Source organism: Charadrius vociferus, unplaced genomic scaffold (genome assembly GCF_000708025.1).
Source record: "Charadrius vociferus isolate BGI_N301 unplaced genomic scaffold, ASM70802v2 scaffold247, whole genome shotgun sequence".
NCBI lineage: Eukaryota > Metazoa > Chordata > Aves > Charadriiformes > Charadriidae > Charadrius > Charadrius vociferus.
This window is the reverse complement of record NW_009649188.1, coordinates 697250-711027: the sequence shown is the minus strand read 5'-3', so window position 1 is coordinate 711027 and position 13778 is coordinate 697250. Positions and strand designations below refer to the sequence as shown.

The window sequence follows — 13778 nt, the reverse complement described above, 5'->3', positions numbered from 1 at the left end:
GCTCCATGATCTTGGTGGGCACAGAGACAAGACTGACCAGCCTGTAGTTCCCAGGTCTTCCTTTATTCCCTTTTTAAAAATTGGGGTTGTTTCCCTTTTCCAGTCAGGGGAAACTTCGCCAGACTGCCACAACTTCTCAAATATGATTGCTAGTGGCTTAGCGACTCCATCTGCCAGTTCCCTCAGGACCAGTGGATGTATCTCATCAGGCCCCATGGCCTTGTGCACCTTCAGGTTCCTCAGGTGGTCTCGTACATGATCTTCACCTACAGTGGGGGGTTCTTCGTTTTTCCGATCCTCGCCTTTGCATTCTGTGTCATGGGCAGTGTGGCTGCAGTCTTTGCCAGTAAAGACTGAGTCAAAAAAGTCATTGAGTACCTCAGCTCTGTCTCTGTCCCGGGTCACCAGGCTTTTGGAAAGGCCTGGATAGCATTGTCTTAAGACTCGTGACATGCATTTCAGACTTTGTTCCCCACAAACTGTAGAAGGACCCTAAAAGTCTTAGAGCTCAGTTTCCTTTTTCTAACCTCTTACTGAGGAGACAGAAGGAGCTGTATCTTGAGCCACAGCCTCATACACCGTCTTGTTTCCAGGTCCTTCAGTGAGTTTGGCATGAGGGAGGACAGGTTGGGGGAGAAGGAGAAAGAGATGTGAAAGTTTGGTAATTTCATTTATATAGAAAAGAAAGCAAGCTTTACACTCCTCTAAAAGAGAAGGAAGAAAGTTTTCCTTTGAGGGTTGAATTAATATACTGTATGTACACTGTAGGTGTTGGTGTCTTTAACTTTTGACACCTGTACAAGGCGTGCTTCTGTCCTGCTGTCTCTTTGTTCATTCACTGGGCGTGCAGCATGGGCTGTGCTTGACTCTCAAACCCCAGATGAGAGGAGTTTGGGATTCCCTAACAATAGAGTTTCTTTTCAGATTTTCGATCCAGAGAATTTGCATACTGTTCTCTATAGGGATTGTAAACATAGGTAGTTTCAGAAATCACTTTACCCCAGGCTATGTGCAAGAGATTGGCAACACAGTTGATAAGTATAGCCCTGATTTTGCAATTTCTGTTGATTTTTCTAATCCTATAAGAAAATAGGAGTCTAAGATGCAGAAACGTCTGTTGCTGCTTAATGTGGTGTCTCCGTCAGATGCTGTCTTTGCAGCTGGGACAATCCCTAAGGCAGCAAAACTTGCTGCTGTTTCAACGTCGCTGTGATCCAGTGGGCTTTGAGATTATCCCTAAAGGTGGCTTTGGATCCAGCATGCAATGTGTTGAGAGTCTAGGTCTCAACCACGTTGTTCTATGGTGGTTTGTGGCTCTAGTTCTCAAATTTGCCAGACAGCATCTCTGTTAAACACATTGTCTTGTTACTTAACCCCAAAATGGATGAAGTTCTTACTTTCTGTCGAGCATTGTAGGTGAAAGTACAGTTGAGCATGTCCTCTTCTGCTCTTAAAAAGAAGCTCCAGTACGTACTAATGCTTAGCACCATTCAGAAACAAGAGGTTTGTGCTCATATCCATTCTCTGTTTTAAATTCTGGAGCAATGCCAGTTAATACCAGAAATTTTGCAATCACGAACAAATTTCTAACTCCTTCTTACTGATGCTTCTATCACAACAGTGCATCTAGGAGGATCTATGACAAACATTTTTACCAGTCTTGCTTTTTCTTCCCGGTTTGGAACTAGGTTGGGCTTCATGGCTGGACATCACCTCAGGCTTTTGGATCTCATATTCAGAAGCAGCACCAGTTTCTCTGCTGCTGCCAAAATTTCTGGGCTCTTTCTATTTCCAGAAATCTCTCTCAGAAGAATCTCTTCTGGAAAGAGTTTTAATGCTTCAGTGCAGAGAGCTTACAGAATATTCCATCAGAAGTATGTTTTGTATGTGATATTGCAAAAAGAATCGAGAGTTTTCTGAGCATATGCAAAATTCTTACCTAACAGTAGGTTCAGACCTTCTAAAGAACCTTTGCAACTGAAAAGAACCTTTGAAACTGAAAAATTATAAAGATACCATGAATAAATCCCTCCCATCTATATCATGCAACTATTCCTTTGTACAATGTCAGTCAGTCCTTACTTGCTGAAGGAACGGTTGCCCAGAACATGCTCTTTTCAGGTTCTTTAGGTTCTCTAATTCAGTTCTCCTTTACTGTAAATATCTTTTAATAGGATTTTTTTAAAAAAAACATCCAGTTAGAAACAAATAGGTTTTCCTAACAGTTATGGTTATTACAGTGCTGCTGGTTTTGTTTTGTATTTATTCCTTTGATAGGAGTGAATAGCAATTATCCAAGCCTGAGATAAAAGCTGAAAGTGTGATGTATACATGGTTCATACTTAAGCAGTAGATGCTTACTATCGTTAGTCGTGGTCAAGTTTTCTTTTGTTGTTTTAAAAAATAGCTGAGGAGAAGTCAACTTTGTTATTTGCCAGAAAACTTGGTGTAAGTTGGTTAATATCTTATGTTGCACCTCGTAAATATAACTACATGCTGGAACATTGATTCAGCTAAGTGACAAAACTTACGTTAAGATATTGACATCAAATAGAATCACAGAATCATTTAGGTTGGAAAAGGCCTTTAAGATCATTGAGTTCAACCGTAAACCTAATGCTGCCAAGTCCACCACTAAACCATTTCCCCAAGAGCCGTGTTTTTTAAATACCTTCAGGGGTGGCAACTCAACCACTTCCCTGGGCAGCCTGTTCCAGTGATTGATAACCCTTTCGGTAAAGAAATTTTTCCTAATATCCGATCTAGACATCCCCGGGTGCAACTGGAGGCCATTTCCTTTTGTTGTCTGGCTTGCTACCTGGGAGAAGAGACCGACCCCCACCTCTCTACACCCTCCTTTCAGGTAGTTGTAGAGAGCAATAAGGTCTCCCTTAACCTTCTCCAGGCTGAACAGCCCCAGTTTCCTCAGCTGCTCCTCATAAGACTTGTGCTCTAGACCCCTCACCAGCTTTGTTTCTCTTCTCTGGACACGTTCCAGCACCTCAATGTCTTTCTTGTAGTGAGGGGCCCAAAACTGAACACAGTGTTTGAGGTGGGGCCTCACCAGTGCTGAGTACAGGAGGGTGATCACTTCCCTAGTCCTGCTGGCCACACTATTCCTGATAGGATGCTGTTGGCCTTCTTGGCCACCTGGGCACACTGCTGGCTCATATTCAGGTAAGTAATTGATGTTAGTCATTAATTGATGCTAGTATTCTTAAATGAAAAGGAAATGTGTTCACCTAAACACAAATATCTATGATTTAGAATGTGTTCATTTGATTGTTCTTTTAGAAGTACGTCTGCAGCAGAGTTTTGTTTGCAAAATTTCCTCAGATCCAGTATTGGAGACACAGTTAGCAAGTGAACTCTGGGAATATTTCAGTTTCATTTTCAAGTAATTTGTCAAGGCAGAATGACAGATAACTTATTTTAGCAATTCTCTTTATCTGTTTCTAGTTTATAAATAGGAATTGATTCTCAAAATTGTAAAAGTCCCCTGAAATTATTTATTCAATAGATGACAGCAAATGACAAGTGATGATTAACTAAATGCCTGCTTTTCTAAGTCTCTGGGTTTTTATAGCATTGTATGTTGTTTGTCTATCAACTATTTTTTCTTTCATGCACTTAATGGAGTGTTACAGTTGTAGGATATTTTTTAAAAGTCAAGTACAACTCTCTCATTGCCCAGCTATCAAGTTTGTTAAAGCAGAAAGAGTGACCTTAAAAAGTTAATTTGTTAAAGCAGCCTTAAAAAGCCCACTTGCATATTATCTTCAAGTTTAAGAATTATGAAAACAAAATGATTTTTCAGGCCATGTAATAGGTTACCCTATGAAAATAAATCTTTATTTCAGAGAGTAGTAGCAGATAGCAGGGAGAAATTGAGACTTAAATATTTGCCATTTCTGATTGGATTGTTGTTTAAAAAAAAAAAAAATCAGGATGTTTTCTTGACTTGACCATTCAAAATTCTAGTAAGTTAGAGCTATTTTCTCTTACAATTATCATCATTGCTAATTGCTGATAAGGAGCAAAATCTGACCTTATTTGCTTATAAGGAATAAAAGATAATAGGAGTGACCTCAAGATGAAGAGAGTTAAAGTTTATGCTGTTTCTTGAATTCTAAGTAACTTTAAGCACTGGTCGCTTTATGTCAGCAGTTGAGGTATTTATTTTGTCTTTAACCCAGTGGAAAATTTAGTTTTCTGATACTGCTTTTTCATAGCGATAATGCTTAGAATTATGTTCTTTGACAATAATTTCCTTGAAATCTGCTTGTCTTGTCTTCATCAGCCACAATCTGTCTGGTAGTTTCTAGGGGTCTTGGAAATGATTATTAGTTTCATAGTGTGACAAGAAATTGCCAGCTGTGATGACATGGGTTCAATACAAACACAATTGTAATTGCACAGATGAAAAAGTACATGCAAATTTGTGCGTTATGTATAAGTAGTGTTTCATGTTGTAGTATTATGGATTCAGCAAAAAATAAAGAGTTTATTTTTTTGAAATGTACTTGATAAGATTTTCAGCCACAAAAATAACAAATACAGAGTCCTCTATTTTCTAATTGCTTGGCTTTTAGATGTCAGTATGGTCTATCCACTTAGGGGAAATAAGTACTTTTTGTAACTGGACAGTTGACTGTTGCCATAGAACTTGCAAAACAGTAATTATGTAGACCCCTCCTTAAAGGTATAACTGAGAATTAGTTAAGTATTGTTTGAAACCAGTGTGTTGTGCATAGCACCATTCAGTGACAAGTTCTGGAATTTTCACAGCTCCTGATTTCTGTTTCCACTTAATCTATGGGTTATGCTTAAGTATTTTCTACAAGCAATAACTGCACCTGCACATTTACTTTCTAACATTAAATGTAAAAATCATCTAGCCTATGAAATGCCAACTGATTTTTTTTGGCACATCACCAAAATAATAATAATCAGAACTTTTTTTTCTTTGAAGAGATTAAGGAAGGATATGCATTTCATCAGTGTATTCAAATACATAATTGATTCCAGTTGGAGCGCGTTCTAATTTTTGTCTGGGGAAGTGGAAAGGCAGTAGCTTCAGTGAAACTGAAGATGCTTTCAGGTGTAACTTGAGCACTGTCCCAAGCACTTCCCCCAGCTTCTCCAATTAACTTTGTTTTGTGCAAGGAAAACAAGAGAATCTCTTCTTTTTCTTTTCCCCTTTTCAACTAGAGTATTTTGTTTCTTACCTTATTTACATGTTATACTCAGCTAGTTACATTTTTCATAAAAAGTAACATATTCCAGGGAGTCCAGGGAAAAAAAAAAAACATAAATTCTTGATTTGTAGCCATTGCCACCCAACAAATCTGCACTTTCTTGTTCATAGTACTTCAGATGGTCATTTGTGATGGGTTCAGAGACCCTGCCTTATATGCTGAGAAATTAGCAGTGAGAGAACAGTTTCATTAATATGTAGGCTGGTTTTGATGTTCTGATCATCTAAGTAAAATGTCAGTGACATGTGACATGTGGCTTTAGTTTGGTTTCAGACAAGACTTTAGTGTGTGAATACCTTGATTAGCATGCCAATACGCTGGTCAGTGCAAGTATTAAAAACAGAGTCCTGTTCCGTCAGGTGGTCTTTGCCTGCAGAAACTTGAGCTTGTCAGTCACCTGAAAATGACATTAAATGACTCTGGAGGTAGAACCCAATTTGATGTAAATTGTGATTGATCATTTGCAATTAAGGACTTGGTGAGTAGACTGACTGCAAAACTTTGGGCCGAACTCATTCTCCTGTAGTGAATAATGATGTGTGTCAGAAGCATGGCTTGCTGAAACTGGCTTCCATAAAACAAACCTCAGAATGCTGTTTTCTGTCCCAGTTATGAATTGTTCGCTCACTGGCAGGAGTGCTTCCTGTAACAAACTTTAGACCTGCAAGTTTTTCTACCTCAGCTTCAGTTCTGAACCTTTTTTACGTCCCATTTCTCAGCTGTAGAATATGCCCACATTAGCACTCAGGAATGCATTCAGAAGCAAATCTCTTTGTGATCCCTGTTTGCTTCAGAACACAATGAATGAGCTTTAGCAGCCAATGCACATTGCATCCACAGGACCAGACTAGAGCTAGTCCAAAGTAAACTCTCCTGAAAATGGGCATTATGATGGATGAGGGATGCTTAATACCACCGGGTTTGCTCTACAGTTCTTTTCCTCTTATGCCACAGAGTTCACAAATGTGACTGTACAGCCATAGTCTCTTCCAGGATGTTTTTGTACTTAGGTAGGTAAGCTTAGATTCATATGTTTTAATACTTCCACAGATCTTGATTAGCAGAATTCTGATGTGCTTGTGTATTATGTTATCTCTCCCCTTTAAAAATGTGCATTTTCCTCATCTCTGAAAGGAGGAAAAGATGTTTGTTTTGGTTTTCATTTACATCCATGTTAACAACAGATCAGCAGTGAATAAACATGGTTGACATGTTTTCTTCTTTGAGGTATCTGTTATGTACAGGATGGCAGCTTAGCTTCCTTGGTGCCATTTGGCTTTGTGGAGGGAAAAAGCTTTTCAGCTCTTGACTTGAGGGAGTGCCTGTTTATAACTCGTGCTGGGGATGAGACTAGAGCTAAAATAGCATCCTCGTTGGTAGCATGGCATGGAGACTCACCTAATCTCAGTTTTGCTAAGAGGAAGGACTTCCCAGGCCTCAGTAGCTCTGTTCCAGCAATGTTGGAAGTACTTGGTAGGTTCTATAGCATCTGGAGCCAAGTTCTTTAAAGTAAAATCTTCAAGGCAGAGTTTGAGCTGACATGAAAACTCTTGAGTTGATGTAAATCTAGCTCTCTAATCAGTTTTCTTGTGGGGCTGCAGCTGAAAGTCTGTGTCCTGCGTCTGTATTGAGACCTCAGTTGACTCTGCGTCTTCTGCATCATCTGATCTGTATCATAAGATGACAGAGGCATCTTAATCTGAGACCTCAGTTGACTCAAGATTTCAACGCTTGAATTTTTGGGGCACGATTCTAGCTGTGTCTGTGATGTGTTATCTTCACAAAGCAGTGCAGAAGACCAACTGCAGGAGATGGCTGCCTTCCAGGGCATAATTTTTGAAGTCCCTATTTCCAGACTGCATTTTTGGCAAAGCTTCCAGATCCCTATTTCCAAACAAGTGTATAAATGGACAGAATTGTAGAAAACATTGGAATTATTGTACCTTGACAAAACTGAGACGTTTTCTTCAAGTCAAAGCAACCAGCTATGATCCTGAACTACCTGAAAGTAGGCCCTGCTTTGAGCAAGTGGGTAGGATCAGGTGATCTCCAAAGGTCCCTTCCAACATAAATGACTCTATTCTAGGATTCTGTGATTAGTATATTCCTAAGGAAAACAGCAGCTTACTTAATGGAATCAGATTGTTGTACTTTTTCTTTAAGCTTATCGTAAGTGATTTTGATTTGATTGTCCTCAAGAACTCTGTGGCATCCACAGTGAATATTGTTCATTGCAAATAATTGAAGCCTTGTTCTGAATTTGTTAAAGGGCAGTGATACAGAATTTTGTCGTCCTTTTTGTCATACAAGTCTCGGAGAATATCGGCAGCCCATTGTACAAGTGGCTCCATCTCCCATTCCCTACTTGGATGTTGGCTATAGCTAGAGTGCAGACAACATCTGCTTCTGGTGCCTGAACATATATAAGAATTTATTCCTCTGTGATTGCAGTTAGTTGAGTTGCTAGGTCTCTATACCTGCTGTTCCAGACAGGTTTTTCCACTTGACATATGATTTGGAAAAAAATGTTTATAAATTTATAGTTATCATTAATTCAATAATAACTAACTCACTGATGAACATGAATGGCACGATGGTTAAATGGTAGAAATTTTCCTCTCTATGGATGCTTAAATTCACTTTGACTGAGATTGAAGTTCCATTAGGTGATAAGGATTATCATAAAAACGTGGAAAGCCCATTAAAGGTTCGTTACTACAGGAAAGAATATTCTGTTATATGGGACAAAGCTTGTTTTTTCAGCAGTGATCTTTCACTTGGATTGTTCTTTTCCAAGCTATCTCAAATCCTGTTGAAAAAATTAGTCAGTGCTTTCTAGTTAATAACAACCACAGTGTTTTTTATATTACTCTTCAAAAATGTGTGATCTGTTCAGTTAGATGATGTGATGTGATAAGTTCAAATGTATCTTGTTCTCATAGAATTAGGTTCTAATCTTCCAGTATTTTTGCCTAATGACAACAATCTGGAAATGTTGGCCTAATTAGATTTTGGGGTTGGTTTCTTTATTCAGCAGCTGAAAATTTTACTGCACAGGAAAAAGTGGTTCATTAAATACTTAGAATAATTTTAAGTCTGGGATATTTTATTTTTTTTATTACTTACAGATATTGTAAGTTTTATTACTTACAGATATTGTGTGACAGATATTGTATTCTGTGTGGTGTGGGAGAATAAAGATGTGGATCATAGGAATTAACTGATCTGGGTTCTTGTTCACAATTTATTCCTGAATTTTTAATTTAATTGAAGGCAAAACATGTTTAAAGTCTAGGAAGTAAGTGAAAGAACAACATGTAAAGATGACTGGTGGGCCAGTTTTTACTGCTCCATAAATGAAAGAATGTGATAAATTGCTTCTTTGTCCACAAGTACACTTACTTTAGGCACAGTGTAGCACTGCACACTCTGACATTAGAGATCATTCTCTGCCCGAGTAGTCCCATAGCCTGTCAGGAGAGCAGAAAGGATGCTGTTGAACACCACGCAGTTCCTTCTCATTGACAAATGGATTATCTCCTGTTGCAGAAATCCAAGGGGTTGATAGGCTCTGTACATTTATATACACCGTTTTGACTCCTCTCTTTCCCATCCGTGTAGTCATATGTGATCTACGTGTATCACATGAACCATGCCTGAATAAACATCTTCAAGACGTAAGACTTGGGACTTTTTTCTTCAAAATAGGCACAAAGAATCATCCAAAGAAAAACCACCCAAGAGTAGTTAAACAATAAAACTAATGCTATGAAATACCCTTTATGCCTTCTTTGCTCCTACTGAAGTGTTCCCTCAAACACTTTTTCATGAGGAAAGATTCCTGATATTTATCATGCCTAAAATGAAGGGAAGCTCAAGACATTATTTTTATGAACCAGAATATAAAGCATAAAAATGAGTCACCGTGACGAAAAGGGAGTGCCTAATTTATTAGGCTGTGGTGTCCTAAGCCTTTTTGGGGCAAGAGGGGTGGGGGGGTTGTTTGTATTATATGGCATGTGAGGATGAAGAGGGTCGATTTAAATGTTGATTGATGTAGACTGATGATCCTCTAAATATTCCCCAAGTTATCTCTTCCTTCTTCAGGCTGATTAAAAAGATCTAGGCAGTCCACTTCTTTGTACCTTTTACATGAATGCTAATGGATGTTTCTCTAGGGAAAGTGCATATCAAAAAAACTTAATGCAAGATAGACAGACTCCCAAGGAATTTGCAAAACTATTACAGATTAGCCTGCAGAGAATTCCTGTCCTTGATTTATTCCAAATGCATTCTTTTCAACTCAGTACAAAGTTTTGGAACTGGCATCTGCGTCTTTGTGTAAGGTTTGCTGCAGTCATTTTTCATCAGATGTCAAATGAAAGACTCCAGTGATTTAGTTGATCTTTTGAGATGGTGGTGTTTTTCAGTGGCACTGGGGAAAAACAAAGCAAAACAAAAAAACCCCAAACAGATGTCCTACTTGAAGACAACAGGAACCAGGATATAGTTTGGTTGCATTTTCTGTATGTTTTTGTAAATGTACAGAATTAATTTTTTTTTAATTTTCTGTGCAATCTGAGAAGATACATTTACTTTTTCACGTGCAGCATTGTTTCTGTAACTGACTTGGTTTGGAGATGTAGTCTTCGTCACGTAGAGTGTACAAAATATTGAAAATAAGGAAACAACCTCTGAAAAAAGGGGAAGATTTTTCACTATGGGCTCCATTGACAGCTTTAGGAACAAGTACGTTAATACTTAGTATATGTTCAGTCTGAACAGAACAGGGAAACTAGAATCCAGAACTTTTGTCCTGGCAGTATAGCTTCTGAAAAGCAGATAGCAAACAATTTCTTTTTCCTACACAATCAGATCTCTTTTTTTTTTTAATGAAAGAAAAGTTTTATTTGTGGAGGTTAACTCATAAAATGTTTGCTGCAGATTCCAGGAAGCACCTTTGAAAAATATAGAAGTATTTCTATAGTTGTCAGAATGGACTAAGTACATTTTGTAAACTAAAAACTAATAGTTACAGGATCTGACCATTATTCTCTGGAAATTAAAAGCAGAGCTAATGGCACCACTGCAAAACTCATTAGCACCGTGGCAAACAGAGTTGGATCAAATCTACCAATGATAAGATGTAAGCACCTAACACCTGGGAGATTCCCAGAGCCGCTCAGGCTGGCTGCTTTTCAGTGTAGCTTGCCTTACGTACACCTAAACTGTTTGTTTGAGCATTTTCTGGTTTTGCCTAACAGTTGCCTTTGCATTTAACTATAGATGGCTGCAATATTCAGAAGGGGCTGTTCTAAGGCAAAGGCAACTTATTTTCCTAAAATGCTCCATTGTATTTGTCCTAAAGCAGATGGGTGGCACCAAAAATCTGCTGAAGCTTTTTAAAGAAAACATAACAATTAAACGTCTTAAGGATGGTAACTGCATCATTACTGGGGGTTTCTACCTTTGCATCATCTTACTCTTCTAGTGCTTGTCCAAGAAATAGGAAGTCTGGGTTTAATTATATGTGAGGAGTTGTGTTGGGCAGACACCGTGCCTGTGCTTGAGCTGGCCAAACCTTACAGTGAAGCAGTGCCTGATAGAGGCACCTACACCAGGTGGGCTGTATCCTGTACTTGTTGGTGCTGGGCATTAACCCTGGTGCAGCTGGGCCATTGGCTGCAACATCAGAGAAGAAAGACAAGGCACCATCCATCTTTAGGTTTCTTTAAGCAGTGCGGAGGTTTTACTCCCTTCTGTCAGCCAGACACCGACTTCTTTATTCCTAAGCAGCAGGATGAAGGTTTGAACCATAGTCTGTTTAAATGGGAATCACCACAATTGGGTCATGCCCGTTTGTACTGAAATATGTACAGAGGAAAGGCTGGTACCCAATGTTTTGTTATTCTGTAGCTCTACCTATTGTAATTGATTTTTCTGCCTTTTCATGCAAGATCTTGTAATAAATCGGTGCCAAATTTAAGTTGTAAAATGTTTAATTATTCTGTAGTAATTGTTAAGGGGTTTGTTATAATAGATACCTTTTTCTCTTTTGCTGTAGGTCTTCATTACTTCAAAAACATTGTGTTAGTAGGATCCCTGCAGGATCGTTATGTTCCTTATCACTCCGCTCGCATTGAGATGTGTAAAACAGCTTTAAAGGATAAACAATCAGGTAATAAATATCCTGAAAAATAAACAGACCACTCAGGTTAAACCTCATAGGTCTCAGATTCCTCCCGTTTAAATTTGGGTGCTTAACTGAGTCACCTCTGTTATATGATTCGACACTCTCAGCTTACTCTGTAGTAATGGAGAGAGAAAATCCATGTGGGAGCTGAATTGCTTTCTGGATCTGTCACGTCCTATTACATGCAGGAGGTGAAACTGAATAAATTTCTAGCTTATAGACTTTGCTGAAAGGTTGGTGGGATGACCACAGCTCCTGTTGTGTTACACCATGAATACAGAGGACAAATAGCTTTGATTTTTGAGGACATCAAGTTGTAGCGTTGAGCACGTGGGCTGTATTGAGGCTTAATACTAGCACGGAAAGAAAACGTAGTTTTCCTGGTTTCAGTGGTGTTGGTTGTTGTATTCACTGTTGAGACATCCCAGCACAATTGAATTCTAGCATTATAGATTGACAAATAAATACCTTTTACATAGTGTAATAAATTAATACTGATGAGCACATTCTCACTATAAATATACAAATACTAAAATGCATAGCTTAAAATTATTTTTCCAAGATTTCTGGGGAAATTAAACTTCCTGTATGTTCTATCTTAACAGAACAACAGCATAACACATATCATTACCTCTCTTATTCTGGAATGTATTCATAGAATCATAGAATGGTTTAGGTTGGAAGGGGCCTTAAAGATCATTGAGTTCCAACCCCCCTGCCATGGGCAGGGACACCTCCCACTAGACCAGGTTGCTCAAACCCCATCCAGCCTGGGCTTGAACACCTCCAGGGATGGGGCATCCACAGCTTCTCTGGGCAACCTGTTCCAGTGCCTCACCACTCTCATAGTGAAAAATTTCTTCCTAATATGTAATCTAAATCTCCCCTCTTCTAGTTTGAAGCCATTCCCCCTCGTCCTATCACTACATGCCCTTGTAAAAAGTCCCACTCCAGCTTTCCTGTAGGCCCCCTTTGTTTTGAGTGCAAGGTCAAAGAACTGTATTTGTTTCTGGTGATTCACACAGTACAACTTTTCTTTTCCTCTACAGGACCAATTTATGCTGAAATGATCCAGAACCTGCTTCTGCCAGTCCTTCAAAATAAGGAATGTAATTTGGTTCGTTATAATGTAATTAATGCATTACCCAATACGGCAGATTCTCTCATAGGGAGAGCTGCACACATTGCTGTTCTTGATTCAGAAATATTTTTAGAAAAATTCTTTCTTGTTGCTGCCCTAAAATATTTTCAGTAGAGGAAAGTGTTGTAAGAGACTTGGTTATTACCTCATTAACAGATGAATCAAATAATGTGTGGTATTAAAGTATAGCTGCAGCTGTATTTTAAGAGATATTTATACTTTTTATATGGAAGATAATTTATATCATCCACACTTAGGGCTTTTTAACATCGACTTTACTTTCTAGGTAATGTGGCTGTGCAATATTTTTTTTATTTTGTTCTTTTTACTTTTCTATTACTTTTTCTTAATTTTGGGTACCTAATTATTTGAAGATTAAAGTACAGTCTGTACTTTTGGTTGGTTTATTTTTGGCTCTTAGACTACAAAAGTCAATGTTACTCAGCTACATTTTACAGGAGGCTTTAGACACCAAAATAAATTGGATTTTAAAATTCAAATAAGGTCTTACACGTTCAGTTGTTGTATTTTAGCACTGTAGGAAGTTTAACTGGAAACCTAATGAGCTGCTAAAATACTGGATATTTGAAAATTACTGTTTCTGTGGGTCCCGCAAAGACCGTTACCGAGTTGTCTGTTCAGCTATCACTACAGCTTAACAGTTTTCTACAAAATCGTTATCATCATTGTTAAATATGTTCTGCCTGTGGGAATATATTTTCTACTGATCTCAAAACCATGTTAGTTTACATACTCAATTTTATTACTGGAACTTCAGTTTTCAGAAGCAAATGGCAACTAAGGGGTTTTGAATGTTTAATGATAGCTGCCTTCAAATAATTGGGGTTTTGCAAACTGTATTAAAGTTGCTCCTTACTCTGTCAGTTCTTCAGATGAACATGGACAGTTTTACATGGACTTCCTTGTATGTACGTAAAATAAGTAAATGTTATAAATTTCTGCAATACTTTTATGAATTTAAGCAATTTTTAAATATTGTTAAAATGTTTTATTGACTACAAAGTATTGTAAATAGAAATCAATACATCTTCAAATGGGACAATATTGTAAACTTTACCTGTTTAGTGATACAGATAAAATGTTTTTGATATACAGGAATGTTAAAGGTCTATTGACTTTCTACTGGTGCTGAATAGCATTAAGTTTGGTTTCTCCTTCCTTCCCT

At 38.1% G+C, this 13778-nt stretch overlaps 1 protein-coding gene across 3 annotated transcripts in view; it reads left to right on the top strand.

Moving 5' to 3' along the window:
• FAM135A (family with sequence similarity 135, member A) overlaps positions 1 to 13097 on the top strand; it is a 78847-nt gene extending 65750 nt beyond the window's left edge. For all 3 annotated transcript variants that reach the window (XM_009888848.1, XM_009888846.1, XM_009888847.1), the window contains exons 18-19: positions 11323 to 11436; positions 12501 to 13097. In XM_009888848.1, the coding sequence (XP_009887150.1) occupies positions 11323 to 11436; positions 12501 to 12706 (320 nt within the window). In that variant the 3' untranslated portion in view covers positions 12707 to 13097. The remainder of the gene's footprint in view (positions 1 to 11322; positions 11437 to 12500) is intronic.
• Positions 13098 to 13778: the final 681 nt, after the last annotated feature.